The 18020-nt window shown below is 36.9% G+C and overlaps 1 protein-coding gene across 6 annotated transcripts in view; it reads left to right on the top strand.

Moving 5' to 3' along the window:
- Positions 1–18020, top strand: part of LOC115216764 — a 48168-nt gene that overhangs the window by 19977 nt on the left and 10171 nt on the right. For 3 of the 6 annotated variants that reach the window (XM_029786328.2, XM_029786327.2, XM_029786326.2), the window contains 3 exons: positions 825–951; positions 1957–2337; positions 9890–10079. In XM_029786328.2, coding sequence (XP_029642188.1) covers positions 1967–2337; positions 9890–10079 — 561 coding nt within the window. In that variant the 5' untranslated portion in view covers positions 825–951; positions 1957–1966. The remainder of the gene's footprint in view (positions 1–824; positions 952–1956; positions 2338–9889; positions 10080–18020) is intronic. The other 3 variants (XM_029786332.2, XM_029786331.2, XM_036506814.1) reach the window with 1 other exon arrangement.

Genomic DNA, 18020 nt, shown 5'->3' with positions numbered 1-18020 from the left:
CTTTTAGGGGTTTTTTTTTTAAAAAACATTTTCTTTTGTTCTCATGCAAATCTTTTTTCCAGTTTAACTAATTCCCAATTTCTACTATATCAAAACACTAGATTGACAGAATTGGTAGAGAGTTGAACAAAATGTCTTGTGGCATTTAGGAATATCATTTTGTGTGTGTGTTCAAATCTCATGGAAGTAAACTTTGCTCTCCATTGATAAAACAAATACTAGGGTCACTTTGCGGTATGTGGGTATTTTGAAAATACCGCACAGAGTGACAACCAAGCCCTGCATAGTTATGGGCTGCCTTTTAACAAGGCATAGCAACCATTCAGCCACCCTGCCAGGGATACGGCATAGTCATGAGACTGCAACATGGCAGATTGTGAAGTAGTAGTGGAAGAGCTCAATAGAGCCAACAGTGTTTCTTACATTGATGCTAAGCAGAGTAATCCTAGAAGATCAACTGTCAGGATCACCAACCTCTATCACCACATCCAAAGGGATGGCGACCATGGTTGTGTAAGCAGCTAATGAAAGATTCACTATGGCTCAAGCTTCCTATTCAAATTCATAATAATGGAACTGAATGTCTAAAGAGAGTCATGGAAATCTATAAAAGCAGTATAAAAAAAAAGAGTTACTAAATATTTGGACTACCCTGTTCTCTCAGATGTACAGTTTTATGATCATTATTGTTAGAAGCATCACAACAATCAAACTGGCAGAATCATTAGTGTACTGGACAAAATGTTCGGCAGCATTTTTCTTCTGGCTCTTTATATTCTGAGTTCAAATTCTACCCAAGTCAATTTTGCCTTTTATTCTTTTAGGGTCAATAGAATATTACCAGTCTAGCAGTGGTGTTGATGCCATCAACTTGTCCCTTCCTGTCAAAGTTGCTGGCTTTGTACTAAAGTTTTAAACCATTATTATCAGCAGCATCAGTCATGTACTAAGGTCAGTGTAATAAACTATGCCCTTTTCTGCTAAAATTTCCAGCCTTGTGCTAAAATTTGAAACAATGTCAGAAGCAGCTTTGGATTAACCATTAAGCAAAATAAGCAAGTGCTTAGGGCATCGAAGGAAGCGGGGCAGCACAGAAATGGTAAATGGCTTATTGCACAAAAGAAATCACTTTAAACTTGCCAAAATAATATTCACAGTGGTTTATCACCCTCGTTGTTGTCATCATCATCATTTAACATCCACCCTTCCATGTTGGCATGGGTTTGACAGGAGCTGGCCAGGTAGAAGACTACCCCAGGCTACTGGGTCTGTTTTGGCATGGTTTTTATGGCTGGATGCCAACTACCCTATAGAGCGGACTGAGCACTTTTTATGTCCCATAAGCACAGGCAAGGTCAGTTTTACCATGGTTTTTACAGCTAGATGCCTCTCCAAATGCCAACCACTTCACAGTGTGGACTGGATGTTTTTTATGTGACATCAGCACTGGCAGGATCACCAAGTAACAAGAGGTGAGTGATCTTGTATCAGATGATGAAAAGTTAGAGTATATATGATCAGAAATATAACTTGGAAATGTTCATGATGTCATAGTGAGGATCTGAATCAAGTGATCTTGATTGGAGGCAGTGATCTTGTATCAGATGATGAAAAGTTAGAGTATATATGATCAGAAATATAACTTGGAAGTGTTCATGATGTCATAGTGAGGATCTGAATCAAAGTAGGAGAAACTTTTCAAATATAAATAAAGTAGAAGCATACAAAAATAAACATTATTTTCCATTTTACTGTTAGTTTTGTTTCATTTTAGAATAAACAAATTTATTTTATAGTATATCATTATTTATACTTTGGATTACATATATATGAAGCCATCAATATCTCTCAAGTGCTTAGGGCCTCTATAGGTCTTAATCCACTCCTGATCAGAAGCTTCAATTTCTTTCCCTGCATGATATTCCTTTTATCTCTTACTTTACTCTTATATTTCAGGGAATAGTCAATGATAAAACAGGTCAGAGACAGAAAGAAATACATCTCAAGCAAAATGTCCCGTATCTACCTACCAAAAATTTCTAAAGTGAGTACTCCGGTGTTCCATCGATCTTGCACAAATTATTCAAAAATTTTCGGGCCCTATCCACCAAAAGAACTTACAAAAGTACCGAGTGACAAGATCAAAATACCCCCACGAATAAATCCTTTGAAACCTTTGACACCAAAGAAACGAATTAATATGCACTGGGAAACTTATGACCAGCATTGGCAGAATGAACACCGAAGTCTGCGTATGAGACAGAAAGAGCACACTCGATATCATAATGCTTGGGAGAAACCATTTTATGGCCAGCCAGCTGAGAAAGAAGCTTACAGGTTTGTATGGCCTTAAACAGACTAACCTAGAATGAAAGAAAAGGGAGAGAGTGAAGAAGAGAAAGAGAGACAATAAGAGAGAGGGGATATAATCTAATGAAACAAAGAAAGAATAGAATAGAAATACAATAAGGTAATAGGAGGAGTAGAGAGATAAATGACGAAAAAACAACCTTACAGTGTGTATACATACACACTTATAATGCTCAGGCATGGCTATGTAGTCAAGAAGTTTGTTTCCCATCATGTGATTTGGAGTTCAATCCTGCTGCATGGCAAGTGTCTTCTAGCAAAGCCATGAGCTGACTTAAAAATCATGTAAATGGATTTATTAGACAGAAATAGAAAGAGGTCCATTTTGTGTGTGTTTGTGTGTCCTTGTCTTGACATTGTATGATACTTGTAAAAGGGGATCACTATAATATAAGCAAAGTCATTCATTTCTGGTCTTTTGTGAAGACATTTCATGTCATGAGGAAATATTACCTCTACTTAGAAACAAGTGAGGGTAACTGACAAGAAGAGTGTCTAACCATAGAAAATCTACCTCAACAAATCCCATTTGACTCGTGTAAGTACAGAAAAGAGGACATTAAATGATGATGATTATGCATACACACACACACACTACTGGTAATATGTAACCCAGTATAACCTGTTGCATGGTTGAGTCATTGGCAACTAAACTGGTAGCACCACCAACCTTGCTTAGAGAAGAGAGTGATTTCTGGACACCCTGTGAGATGAAAAACAAGACCTGTCAAAGAGTGAAGGAACTCAAAAGAGCCAATGGCCATCTAATATAGTCAAGGGAAGATGGTGCTCACCAGTCCTAGTGAAAACAATCCACTGAGGAGAAGGAAATCCCTGGAATAAAAGTCATTCACTAAGGACCTACAACCAGCTGATATTATTTTGCACAGAAAAAATTATGACATGAAGACAGGTTATAGGTCTGTCCATGGATGGCTTATATATGACAGACTTCTTCAAGTTTCTGTCTCCCATATCAACTCACAAGGCTTTTTTTTGGCCCAAGGTTTTTTGTGGAAGATATTAAGGCCAAAGTTTTTCACACTGGAACTAATATACCGAATGACTGCGAAACAAACTTCCTAACTACACAGAAATGTCTGCACCCATCAACCTATCTAAATGTCACCTAGGTAAATAGATTTAACTAATAGCTGTCAATGTTCACCAATGATAACATTCTTGTTTCAAGAGGAAAATGCAGTCTCTTGGATCGTGTCAAACCTATTCAAGAGATATTTCTTAATAAAATCAATAAGTTGTGTGTACAGTATGGAAGGCTTAAAGTTGTTATCTTGATTACTATCACTGGAGATATGTATATATATTTGTTTAAATAATGGTATATGTTTTAACCCCTATCACCTCTCTCAGCTAATAATGTAATTCTATCAGGTCAATCAGGTCTCTCAGCTATTTTACTCATCCTGTTTTCTTTCTTACAGATATATTGATTGACGTGCATTTATCTATATTTTTTCCTTGTGATTATATAAACTACCGACCTCTCTTACTTCCTCTCTCAATGTTACTCACTCTCTTTTTTACTCTCTTACTTTTTCTCTCTCTCTCTCTTACTCTCCACTTGGCCTTAATTTACAATAGTAGCTGTGGCCTAATTATAAATGTATGAATAAAAATGTAAACATATATACACACTCATACCATATCTTAAAATGTATAAGGAACCCTTTCTTGTTAAAAATTAGGTTAAAAAAATATGGGAGTTTCTTATACAGGGATAGTATTATAATTCCTTACTAAACCTTTATTCCAAATTTTAAGCCCCCAAAATTAGGGGTTTCCTTATACAAGTGGGGTCCTTATACACATTAAAGTATGGTATATATATAACAGAGAAAGCAGATTTCATATACGAGAGGTGCATGATCTACAAGGATAATAAGCCACTTTGACATCATGGGCAAAAGATTCCATCAAATTCCTGGATGGTTACTTAGACGCTTTAATCAGAAGCGGAGTGGGGTGGGGTGGGATTAAGTTCTGAAAGCATAGTAGACAGAGTAAAATGAGTTGGAAAAAGTTCAGGGGCCTATTATGTCTGCGAGCAACAAGGGGCTTTTCGTTCAGGATAAAGAACAGATTGTGTGATGCATGTATACGAAGTGTGATGCAGCATGATAGGGAGGCATAGGTTTTGATAGTGTGTCCTTGTGTTTACTACCTGTAACTTAGCAGTTTGGCAAATGGAAAACAAATGATTCGTTTATAGTGATCAAATGTTTGTGCTACACATTAGCTGAACAGGTGCACTGTGTACAACACATCAGGTGTCGAAGTGATCACAGAGCAATGTGAGATGAAGTGTTTTGCTCAAGAACACAATGCACAACCCAGTCTAGGAATTGAAATCACAATCACTAGATCATGAGTACAACATCCTAAAGACTAGGCCAAGAACCCTCACTATATATATATGTGTGTATGTATGTATATGTATTCTTTTACTTGTTTCAGTCATTTGACTGTAGCCATGCTGGAGCACCACCTTAAAGGGTTTTAGTCAAAGAAATTGATCCCAGGACTTATTCTTTGTCAGCCTAGTACTTATTCTATCGGTCACTTTTGACGAACATAAAGATACCAGCATCGGTTGTCAAGTGATGACAGGGTACAAATATAGACAGACAAACATATACATACATACACACACACACACACACATATATATATATATATGATGGGCTTCTTTCAGTTTCTGTCTACCAAATCTACTCACAAGGCTTTGGTTAGCTGGAGGCTATAGTAGAGGACACTTGCCCAAGGTGCCACACAGTGGGACTGAACCCGGAACCATGTGGTTGGGAAGCAAACTACTTACCACACACAGCCACAACTGTATATTTGCATATATGTATTCCCTTCAAGCTTGTATTACTTAGCAACAATCTTTTATTTTCCATTCCTTTTTTTACTGCAAAAGTGGTAGAAACACAAACTCTTTACATGGCAGCAAAATTATGCCATCTTAACTATAAGAACAGATAATCTTTTTTACTCTAGGTACAAGGCCCGAAATTTTGGGGGAGCAGCAGGGGCCAGTATGCAACTGGCACTTAATTTATTGATCCCGAAAAGATGAAAGGCAAAGTCAACCTCGGCAGAATTTGAACTCAGAGTGTAAAGACAGACAAAATACCACTAAGCATTTCACCCGGCATGCTAACATTTCTGCCAGCGGGCCGCTTTATTATAAGAACAAATAATGAGTTTTCAATAAGACACTACAGATTCATTTCTGTACACTAAACTAAATCAATAGAAGTCAGAAAAACTAAAATAACAGATGGCAGGATATATAGAAACACAAATTAAACACGAAATCAATTGAGTATGTTTATTTTACAGATAGCATGTTTGTCTTTATTCTTTTATTTATTTACTAGTTTCCATTCTTGTATTGTGGCTGTGCTGAGGGACTGTTTTAGAGGGTCTTAAGTTAGTTGTATTGAATCCAGTACTTGCTTCAGTTTGCTGTGTATTCTGTTAGCCTCTGTTGGACATAAAAATCACCAGGGTGTTTAGATCAGTGGAAACATAAATACATCCATATATACATACATATACATATGTACACACACACACACACACTTATATAATTATAACGAAAGAAAGTCCCCATTTTCTTTAGTTATAATTTCAGAAACTCTGGATATTTGTGGATTTTCCACCTTTGATTAAACAGAATTTTAATCGAGGCCATTCCAGCCATGATTATCCTGTCTTTTCGCAACAACCTAGAACCACATTAGCTAATGTGCAATATCTATTTTTAAGACAGTAAAATCTAATATGTAAGAGGTTTGGCTGCTATTTCTAGAACATCAATTGACTACATTGAGATATGCTCATTGGGTTGACTTCCCTGTTTTTATTTGTTTTTTTTTCCCCCCACATATATATGACATCTGTATTATTTAATTAATAAACAGTTTTGTCCTAATACTCAACTACTAATTTTCACCAATTTACATTCCTTAGAAATTATTCATTATGTTACGTAGTCATATGTTTTGATACCAATCAACCCACCCATCAGAAACCACTTCTGGTTCTAAAATACAAAACTACCATATTTAAATTAAAAACTCTATCATGGCTTTATATCTTTTACCTTTTACTTGGTTTAGTCATTGAACTGCAACCATGCTGGGGTACCCCTATGAAGGGTTTTAGTTGAACAAATCCACCCTGTACTTATTTTTAAGTTTGATACTTATTCTATCAATATCTTTTGCCAAAACATCAAGTTAGAAGGTTGTAAGTGAAGTAACACCAGTTATCAAGTAGCAGCAAAGCATACACACATGGACACACACACACACACACACATATATATCAAAAGGATGTGTTATAACACTATTCCACATATACAAACACAGCCATACCAACAATCCAACATACCTCCATCATCAGCTGCCCCACGGATATCATTATGGTTTCAACACCTGGGCAGTACCACTCAATCCAGCAGTGTAAACAGCACTAAAAGAAGTGTTGTTTGGGAACAAACATACAAAAAAAAAATACAACTTTCAAACATATTTATCCTATGTACAACAGTATTCAATCTAAATATAGGCAGGATTAAATACTAACTTTAAAATTAAACTATAACAAGAAACACATAAATCTATGTACATCTGTATCGGTATTAATAGTAAACCTACAATAACTAAATTATACACTAAATAGCGACCAATCTTTAAGTCCATACAAATGATAATTCCACAAGTCTTCCATAGTTACTACTATAATAAAATTAAGTGAAAGCTTTATTTCAATTCTCTCCAAAACAAAACACAATTGAATTTAATTGAATAATATAATTATGAGTGAAATATATTATTTCATATATATGCACATGTATGTATATATATATGTGCCATGTAGAAGGTGCTCATACAGGCACTGTGTAAAAAGCGCTAGTACTAGTACCATACAGAAAGTACCCATGCTGACACCACATATAAAGCACCCAGTACACTTCGTAAAGTGATTTGCTTTAGGAAGGGACATCTAGCCATAGAAACCATGCCAAAATAGACAACTGGAGCCTGGTGCAGCCCTCCTAGCCTTGCCAGCTCCTGTCAAACTGTCCAACTTGTGCAAACATGGAAAATGGGTGTCAAATGATGATCATCATGAGGATGATTATGTATAGGTTTCTGCACAGTTTCTGTCTACCAAATCCACTCACAAGTGTTTTGGTCAGTGGCTCTAGTAGAAAACACCTGCCCAAGATGCCACACAGTGGGACTGAACCCACAACCACTAGGTTGCAAGATGAGCTTCTTAATCACACAGATATATCTGTTCAGATATGTTCAGATATCTTCTAAATGTCAGTTAAGTAATGAAATATCTAATTTATACCTTAGTATTTGATATAATCTGATTCATATCAGGACTACTTTATAGGAATATTAAATCAACTACAATATTCCACGGACACTTTATTTAATGAACCCCAGGAGGATGAAATTAAAGTTGGCCTTCGTAGGAGTTCAGCTTAGAATATAAACAGCAGCAAAGTTAACACTTGAAGGCATTTTGACATATGACCATTCTCTCCATCTAGCTTTTTTTTTTCTAAATTCTTCCTAATTTCTTAGTATTAGCAAAATTAATAAAAACATGTAGGCCCAGGTATGGCTGTATGGTTAAAAAGCTTATTTTGCAGGTTCAGTCCTACTGCATGGCTTGTTGAACAAGTGTCTTCTTCTATAGCTCTGGGTCAGCCAATGCTTTGAGCAGATCTTGTTGACAGAATCTGTGTGGAAACTTGCCGTCTGTGTGTGCGTGCATAAATATATATATACAGTAATCCCTCGTCTATCGTGGGGGCTACATTCCAAAACCCCTCACGATAAGTGAAAATCCACAAAGTAGAAACAGTACTGTATATTTTTATTATTATTATTATGATTTGTATATATTTATTTTATTATAAATGCAAAGCAACACCATGGAAGAATCGATGTAAGCTTAAATAATAAACTGTGAAAGGTGAATCACGATATGGCAAGAGATTACTGTATGCTCATATATGTTCATGTGTCTTTGTTCTTCCCCTCTCCTCCCACATCCTGTTTGGTAACCAGTATTCCTTTGTTTGCATCCCTGTAACTTAGTAATTCAATAAGAGACTGACAGAGTAAGTACCTGCCATATTTATGAAATTAGAGCTGGGATCAATTCGTTGAACCAACCCCTTTGGGGCAGTCATTGAAACAAGTAAGAATCAAAAGTTATAGACTGATTCATCATCCTCATTGTTCAAGTGTGATAGAAGACAGCAATAATTCTCTTCAGATGTACTACAGGGTAGTACGTTTACAATCTTAGATTACGTCTATGATTGGATACTACAGGTATATACTCTTTACTCTTTTTTACTCTTTTACTTGTTTCAGTTATTTGACTGTGGCCATGCTGGAGCACCACCTTTAGTCGAGCAAATCGACTCCAGGACTTATTCTTTGTAAGCCTAGTACTTATTCTATCGGTGTCTTTTGCCAAACCGCTAAGTTACGGTGACGTAAACACACCAGCACCGGTTATCAATTGATGTTGGAGGGACAAGCACAAACACACACATATATATATATGTATACATATATACGACGGGCTTCTTTCAGTTTCCGTCGACCAAATCCACCCACAAGGCTTTGGTTGGCCCAAGGCTATAGTAGAAGACACTTGCCCAAGGTGCCACGCAGTGGGACTGAACCCAGAACCATGTGGTTGGTAAGCAAGCTACTTACCACACAGCCACTCCTACACCTACTTATATATGTAAAGAAATATCTAAAAATATCTCTCCATGGTCAGGAAAAGGGGTACCAATCCAACTAGTTTCATCCCAATTTGGAACCTTAATTGAAAACCACGCAGTCATCACTTATCTGCCCACAATGACATTGATTATAGAGTTATAGCAATTAAGGACTTTATTAAACCGGAAAACCTGATTTACATAGTTAATATATTACATGACGGACAATTACACACGTAGTGTCAGCAAAGGTGTGTAATAGACTCTTTCTCTAATTTCATGAGCAGCTTATCATAATGATGATGATCATTTAACGTCAGTTTTCCATGCTTGTAGGAGTCAGATGGAATTTGTTAAGACAGATTTTTCTATGGCTGACTGGAAATGAACGACTTTGCTTGCAAAATAATTTTGCCCATTTACAACCATTGTGGGACATCTAGACAAGGGTATACATACACACACATGCACATACACACACACATGTGCACATATACTTGCAAACACACAACAGGCTTCCTCCAAATCCATTTATAAGGCTTTAATCTGCCAGGGTCTATAGTGGAAGATACTTACCCAAGGTGCCATACGATGGGAGTGAACCCAAGACTGCATGGTCAATAAGCAAGCTTCTCAACCACATAGCAGCATCTACACCTCTGAGTTTTTAATTACACATTTTATTAACAGTTTGTTATAACTTACAATTATTGCTGGCAGGAAACATATTCGAGATGTCCTAAAAGCACAAATGGCAGACCGAGATCGAATACAGCGGAAGGTTTTTCAAGAAAGAAAATCAGAGAGTGACAGTGCCATAGAATATGACCAGAAGTGTTGGCAGGAGGATCTGGAGAAATCTCGTGAGAAAATCAGCTACCTTATTCAGTTTCGGGACCAAAACAAACAGGTAAGTAAACAAGAACAGATTTATGCTATCATCACTATCATTGTTTAACATCTACTTCTCTATGCTTGCATAAGTCAGACATAGCCATGTTCTATATTGAGCCAGATTTTTCTTCAGCCAGATTTCCAAGCAAGGTTAATATTTCCTGAAGTCTATTAAACAAGGAACAGCCTAAACATGATTTTCATGAATAACTGTAAACAACTAACAAAGTTCTGGATGAACATTAAGTTTCACTTATAATTTATGTGCACATATCAAGACAAGAAGATACATTTACTCATACCATATTACATATATTTATCTATCTATCTATTTATTTATTTATCTAGCTAGCTAGCTCTTTCTCTTTCTTTCTTTTTCGCTCTCTCTCCCTCTATATATATATATATATATATATATATATATTATATATATATATATATATATATCATTGCCATCATATATATATATATATATGTATATGTACGTATACATATATGAGTGGCTGTGTGGTAAGTAGTTTGCTTACCAACCACATGGCTCCAGGTTCAGTCCCACTGCATGGCACCTTGGGCAAGTGTCTTCTACTTATAGCCCTGGGCCAACCAAAGCTTTGTGAGTGGATTTGGTTGACGGAAACTGAAAGAAGCCTGTCATATATATGTGTGTGTGCATGCGTGCTTGTGTTTGTGTGTATGTTTACATTAAACTGAAGAATAACTCAATACTTATCACAGAATAAATATTTATTATTCTTTAATTAAAATAGTGTTGACAGTGACTTTGAAGTTTCAGCCTGTTTAGCTTTCAGTCCAGAGCTGCATTAGTACCCAGTATCAGCTTTGACATAGTTTCTACAGCTGGATGCCCTTCCCTAATGCCAACCACCTTATAGAGTGCACCGAGTGCTTTTTTGTAACACTGGCACTGGTGAGGTCACCAAGCAGCTTGCAAGACAAAGGAAAAAAAAAAAGAGAGGGAAAAGAAGAAGCCTCTCAACTGAGAAGGGGAGGTGGTGTTTTTGCCTGGTGTTGAAGACAAGTGGGCCAAACACAGGTGTCTTGCTATAGGGGAGATACATGACATACATGCATCTATAGATGCACGCACACACATATAAGTAAGAAATTGGGATGACAAAGGAAATAAACAATTGTGTTATGAACTTCATAATTGCTTATTTCCTTTGTCGGTCCATTTACTTATTGTTCTGTACTCGACTGCTGCTTCATACTGAAGCATGTGTATATTAAGTTCTAACACCAGGTTTTTAGCATTGCAACGCTTGAGCGAAATATTAAAACACACACACACACACACAGGTAATTAGTAAGGGATTCCTTCAAACATTTACTGGTTTGCTCACAGTTAGGTATTCAAAATAGGCTATTCATCGGTTAGTATTTAAACCCGGTAATAATTCTTATATAATTTCAAGAATTCAAAGATATATTCCATTGGATTATTCTAAATATATTACCTTTAACCATATAGGTTTCCTGGAGTAGTTGATATCAATAATAATAATAATCTTGAGAAGTACACAGAACAAATAGAAGTTGCAATAAGGGTGGAACACTTGAAGGAAACAGCACTGCTTGGAACTGCTCAAATACTCCGGGTGGTGCTCGAAAAATAAGGAGTGTTACCTTAGTTCACTGGTAGTGAACAGCTGACACCATAGTACATCTCCAGCATTAGAAGCTGTACAAAGACAATAATAATGATGATGATTATGATGAAGTAGCATTAGCATTACCTTTCATCATTTTTTTATATATAAATACAGCCTCAAATAGACCTACATATGTTTCGACTACATCTGTTAGTAACTATTGCATTTGGAAACTTTACTATAATACTGGTGGAGTTTCTTCCGGGTCAGAAATATCATTTCCAGTTTAACTGGTTAAAGTTTCATGTTGATTTTCTTTGCATTCAACAAAGTGGAGTTGTATGTTAATTTTCAATTCCAAGTATTGAATGGATAATCAATTGTTTATTTCTTATAGCCAGTTATAAACTTATAGTCAGATATAAATTTCGTTGTTTAAGTATTTTTAACTCATTTATATTGAGCAATGGTAAATTTTTTCATATACAAGCATCTTAAAGCTTGTTCTTGCCTAGAATTTATTATATTATCTTCTGTTGTAAAAATTTGGTAAAATTCTTCTATACACAAGTCACATTTATTAGTTCCTTGTCTGTACAGACCTTTTTAACAAAAACTTGATCTTCTATAATATTCACTACTGATTTTTCAAGCTGTTGAGGAATTCTCTACTGGCTGCTTGAGCTGCTACAATTGACAGCTGTATTTCCTTTAAAGATATTGAAAAATTCAATTCTAAAAACAAAATATCAGAAAATAAAGACCAGATGGTGTCACAGCTGGTCAATGCTGGTCAAATATATAGAAATCAATACCAAATGTGAAAAGACTTCTGTCAAAAAATGTTGTAAAAGCAGGGGATATTCCACAACAAAGGCCATATACCAGACATGTGAACTGACAGGTGATACAAAGCATAAATTAACCTAAGCATAGTCTCTATCACAATAAAATATGACATGGAATATCAGAAGTACAACTGTCGTCTCTCTATAAAACTTCTGATCACCAACAATGAAAGAAGTGCAATAAGTGCAAGACTGGAAAACAATTGGAGGCATGAGCATAGTCATGTGGTTAAGAAATCTGTTTTGTAACCACATGGTTTTGAGTTCAGTTCCACTTCATAGCACCTTGAGCAAATGTCTTCTACTGTAGTCTCAATCCGTCTAATACTTTGTGAGTGAATTTGGTATATATATGTGTGTGTCTGTGTGTTTATTCCCCAGCAACCAATGCTGGTTTGTTTACATCCATGTAACTTAGCAGTTTAGCAGAAGAGACCAGCTGAATAAATACTAGACCAAAGTGATGAGAAAGGATCTACAGATGTTGTAAATCACAGAAGAGATGATAGGGGACCAAGATTCCTGGTGGTTTGTTGTGTTTGAAAAGACACATCAAGCTAAATAAAAATGTGGTTGCCCTTGAATACAGGCCTGTCCCCTGCAACCCTCTCCAGCTGAGCATCCCTAAGCTCACGGGCTTGTAGGTGCTGGCGCCGTATAAAAAGCACCCAGTACACTCTGTGCTGTGGTTGGTGTTAGGCAGGGCATCCAGCCATAGAAACCGTGCCAAAACAGACAGGGAGCCTGAGCAGCTCTCCAGCAGGGTAGCTCCTGTCAAACCATCCAACCCATGCCAGTACAGAAAACAGATGTTAACTGATGATGATGATGATGAAAAATAAGTACTGAAGTCAATTTGCTTGACTAAAACTATTCAAGGTAGTGCCCCCAGCAAGGCTGCAATCCAGTAACTGAAACAAGTAAAAAAATCAAGATATCATGCATTGCATTCTCCTCTCTTTTACTTGTATCAGTCATTTGACTGTGGCCATGCTGGAGCACCACCTTTAGTCGAGCAAATCGGCCCCAGATCTTATTCTTTGTAAGCCTAGTACTTATTCTATCGGTCTCTTTTTTGCCGAACCGCTAAGTTACGGGGATGTAAACACACCAGCATTGATCGTCAAGCGATGTTGGGAGGACAAACACAGACACAAAAACATACACACACACACATATATATATATATATATATATATACGATGGGCTCCTTTCAGTTTCTGTCTACCAAATCCACTCACAAAGCTTTGGTCAGCCCAAGGCTATAGTAGAAGACGCCCAAGGTGCCACGCAGTGGGACTGAACCTGGAACCATGTGGTTCGTAAGCAAACTACTTACCACACAGTGAAAAGAAACTATGGCTTCAACATAGAACTCTTAAAATTTCATTTTACACCTCTAAGGAGGCAAATCAGCTTCAAACCAGATGGAGACATAATAAGAAAACACAAATTCATGCATGTTGAACATGAAGACCACAGGTAACACTTGAATATAATAAATGGAGCATGACAAACACTAGAAATGCAAGCATCCATGATAAAACAAATATCTGTAACATGAGAAACATTACTGTACTAAGCATATAAATGCTTCTACTAAACTCACCTGTCACCTATCCAGTTTATATACCATAATTATAACACCTTAATACAAGCCTAAACATCCTTATAAGGAAGTTTTTAAGCTTCGCTGCACTGATTAAATTGTGTTGATAATGTAACATGCTAATTATATACAAATAAATTCTGGCAACCTCTTTCTCTTCTTCACATTTCCTAGGACATAGTACACACAATAAAATGAGCATAGCGAAGGTGTGTGGTTCAGTTGTTAGAGCATCAGGCACACAATCATGAGGTAATGAGTTCAATTCTTGGACCAGGCTGTGTTGTGTTTTTGAGCAAGACACTTTATTTCACATTCCACCAGTTCACTCAACTGTAGAAATAAGTTGATGTCATTGATGCTAAGCTGTATTGGCCTTTGCCTTTCCCTTGGATAACATCAGTGGCACAGAGAGGGGAGGCTGGTATGCATGGGCGACTGCTGGTTTTCCATAAACAACTTTGCCCAGACTTGTGCCTAAGAGGGAAACTTTTTAGGTGCACTCCCATGGTCATTCATGACTGAAGGAGATCTTTTCCTACATCATATGAAATGTGGAGAATTTCAGAAAGTACCCCATAGTCTAAAACGATTTAACTTGGTCCCCGTGTCTCCAGTGCACATGCACAAAACGAAATTTACGTGGTTCCTGCACAATAAGGGTTAATGTGCTCTAAACATTTTAATACAAAAATAATACAAATGACATCAGAGGAGACACAAATGAATTCATTATATCTTTCTTTACTGCTAGCTATCACTCTGCACCCCTCCATGATATTTTTCATCACCATCTACCACTCTCATTTACCCTCATCCATCTCTATTGCTGGTCATCATTCTCTCCCTCCCTCTCTCTTACTATTATCATCATCATCATCATCATCATCTAGTATGCAGTAACCAACAACAGCCATTGACACCGATAGTCTGTGAGGCACCACTCCACAACAGACAGGACTCATTCTCAGCTGGGTGGGCTGAAAGATCACAAAATAGAATGCTTTGCTCAAGGATATAAAGCACTGCCAGTTCTAAGAATTGAACTCACAAACATATGACTGTGAATCCAACAGCCTGACCACCAGGCCATGTGCCCCCACTCTCTTATCCATCTGTAATGCTATCCCATCATGCAACACATGCATGTTTACAATAAGCTCATTTTCATTGACATAAAGTTGACAAGCTGGCACAATCAATAACACACCAGACAAGACGCATAGTGGAATTTCATCTGTCTCTACATTCTGAGTTCAAATTCCATAGAGATCAACTTCGACTTTCATCCTTTCAAGGTTGATGAAAATATATACCAGTTGTGTACTGGAGTTGGTGTAATCAAGTAGCCCCCTCCCCTAAAAAATTTCAGGCCTTGTGCCTATAGTAGAAAGGATTATTACATACATCATCATCATCATCGTTTAACGTCTGTTGTCCATGCTGGCATGGGTTGGATGGTTTGACTGGGATGGTACACTGGAAAGTTGCTCCAAACTCCAGTCTCATTTAGCATGGTTTTCTATGGCTGGATGCCCTTCCTAACACCAACCACTCCAAGTGTGTAATGGGTGCTTTTATGTGCCACTGGCACAGGTGCCATTTGCATGACACTGGGATGCGTTTATATGCCACCGGCACAGGTGTCAATTTGCATGACACTGGGATGCGTTTATATGCCACCAGCACAGGTGTCAATTTGCATGACACCGGTATCTGCCACAACAGCAATTTTGGTTGGCTTGATGGGTCTTCTTCTCAAGCATGGAATAATGCCAAAGGCCTCGGTCCTTGCCTCCACAGATATAAACAATTACAGATTTTATTAATTCTTTTATTCTTTTACTTGTTCCAGTCATTTGACTTTGGTCATGCTGGAGCACCGCCTTTAGTTGAACAAATTGACCCCAGAACTTATTCTTTGTAAGCCTAGTACTTATTCTATTGGTCTCTTTTGCTGAACTGCTAAGTTACTGGGGACGTGAACACACCAACATCAGTTGTCAAGCAATGGTGGCAGGACAAACACAGACACACACATACACACACACACACATATATATATGATGAGCTTCTTTCAGTTTCTATCTACCAAATCCACTCACAAGGCTTTGGTCAACCTGAAACTATAGTAGAAGACACTTACCCAAGATGCCACACAGTGGAACTGAACCCAGAACCATGTGGTTGGGAAGCAAGCTTCTTATTACACAGCCACTCCTGCGCCTATATACATATATCATGTATATGCAAGTGAATGTGAATGTATATGTCTACAAAGATGGTGCCTGTATTTTCTTTATATCTAAGAGTATGTATATTTATGTGTATGTATGTTTATGAGTACATCATAGCTCTCCATGTCTATATATAGTTTCATATACAGACAGTTATTTGTAAGCAGCCTACGTACACATTAAGTGTGGTGCCCCGCCATCTGTGCCCAGCCATCTGTATCTGAATTACTTCTTAATTTATTTAATTCTGACACTGAAAGAGACAACTTATTGCTTAATTTGTAACGTCTACATTAATCTCAGCAGAATTTGACAGGTTGTAAATCTTTCTACTGTCGTGAACATCTCTATTAGTATGTATATTTTTTTAATCATTAGGTGAGTCAGTGTATACATGTATTTGTATCAATATATATTTAAAATAATAAGGGTGGAAAATTGAATATTAATTTGATTAATATCAATTTGAAACCAGTGGTCTAGCATATAGAAAAATCTGAAGATTCAGAAAAATATTACATACATATAAGAGGGATGACCACTGAGTGGACATCCATTATGCTAGAAGTCTGGCGTTTGCTAAATTTTCTTGAGAACATTCCTTTCTTAGTGGTAAGACCATAGAGTGTCAAATTCTAGCATAATGGATGTCCACTTAGTGGTCATCCCTCTTATATGTATGTAATATAATTTTTCTGAATCTTCAGATTTTTCTATATGCTAGACCACTGGTTTCAAATTGATATCAATCAAATTAATATTAAATTTTTCACCCTTATTATTTTAAATTTAAATAATTATGTTCTCTAACCGGCAAAATTCACTGCAGAGAATTATTTTCTGCAGAATTATTTCCGGTATTTTGGCGCGCCAAAATGAAGACTTTTGAAATATAACCCCAAATATAATTGGTAGAACTATATACATGTTCAATCTCATGCGGACGACTCGTGTATGGTTCTGCAAATTATATTTTGCTATGACGATCACACTAACGAGCTGCAGACATCTACGTAAGTAATTACGTAAGTGGTAACAACGAAACCGAGTTTGTGATTAATCTGTATATTTTGTATCTTTTCATTTGTCTTGCTCACTTACGTTCTGGCGTTTGCTAAATTTTCTTGAGAACATTCCTTTCTTAGTGGTAAGACCATAGGGGGGTTGACTTCTAGCATAATAGATGTCCACTTAGTGGTCATCCATCTTATATGTATAGATCGCTAGCCTCTACACATTCTTTATTTTCTCTCCTTGTTTCTTTCTGCAGAAGAGCATAGGCTCGAAATGTTAAAGACTTTTTCACTTCCCGAGCGTTATACTAATACATCTGTTTGTTGTCTACACCACCTGTCTTCATCTTTTGTGAATTCTCCCTATATATATATATATTCTGTTGTGTCTGGGAAGAGTCATTCTCTGTTAATGCCTTATAATTTAACACACTCACCGGTAAAACTTCCACTTATTTCTTTTTTTATTTTTCTATAATAGGTACAGTTGTGGCTGTGTGGTTAAAATGGCTTGCTTCCAAACCACTTGGTTTTCAGTTCAGTCCCACTTCTAAGCACAACTGGATTTGTTAAGTGGAAACTGAAAGAAGCTTGTGTGTGTGTGTGTGTGTGTCTATCCATTTCTCCGGTCGTCCTT

Source organism: Octopus sinensis, linkage group LG10 (genome assembly GCF_006345805.1).
Source record: "Octopus sinensis linkage group LG10, ASM634580v1, whole genome shotgun sequence".
Taxonomy (NCBI): domain Eukaryota; kingdom Metazoa; phylum Mollusca; class Cephalopoda; order Octopoda; family Octopodidae; genus Octopus; species Octopus sinensis.
The sequence above is the reverse complement of the archived record's forward strand: the minus strand, read 5'-3'. Positions and strand labels throughout refer to the sequence as shown.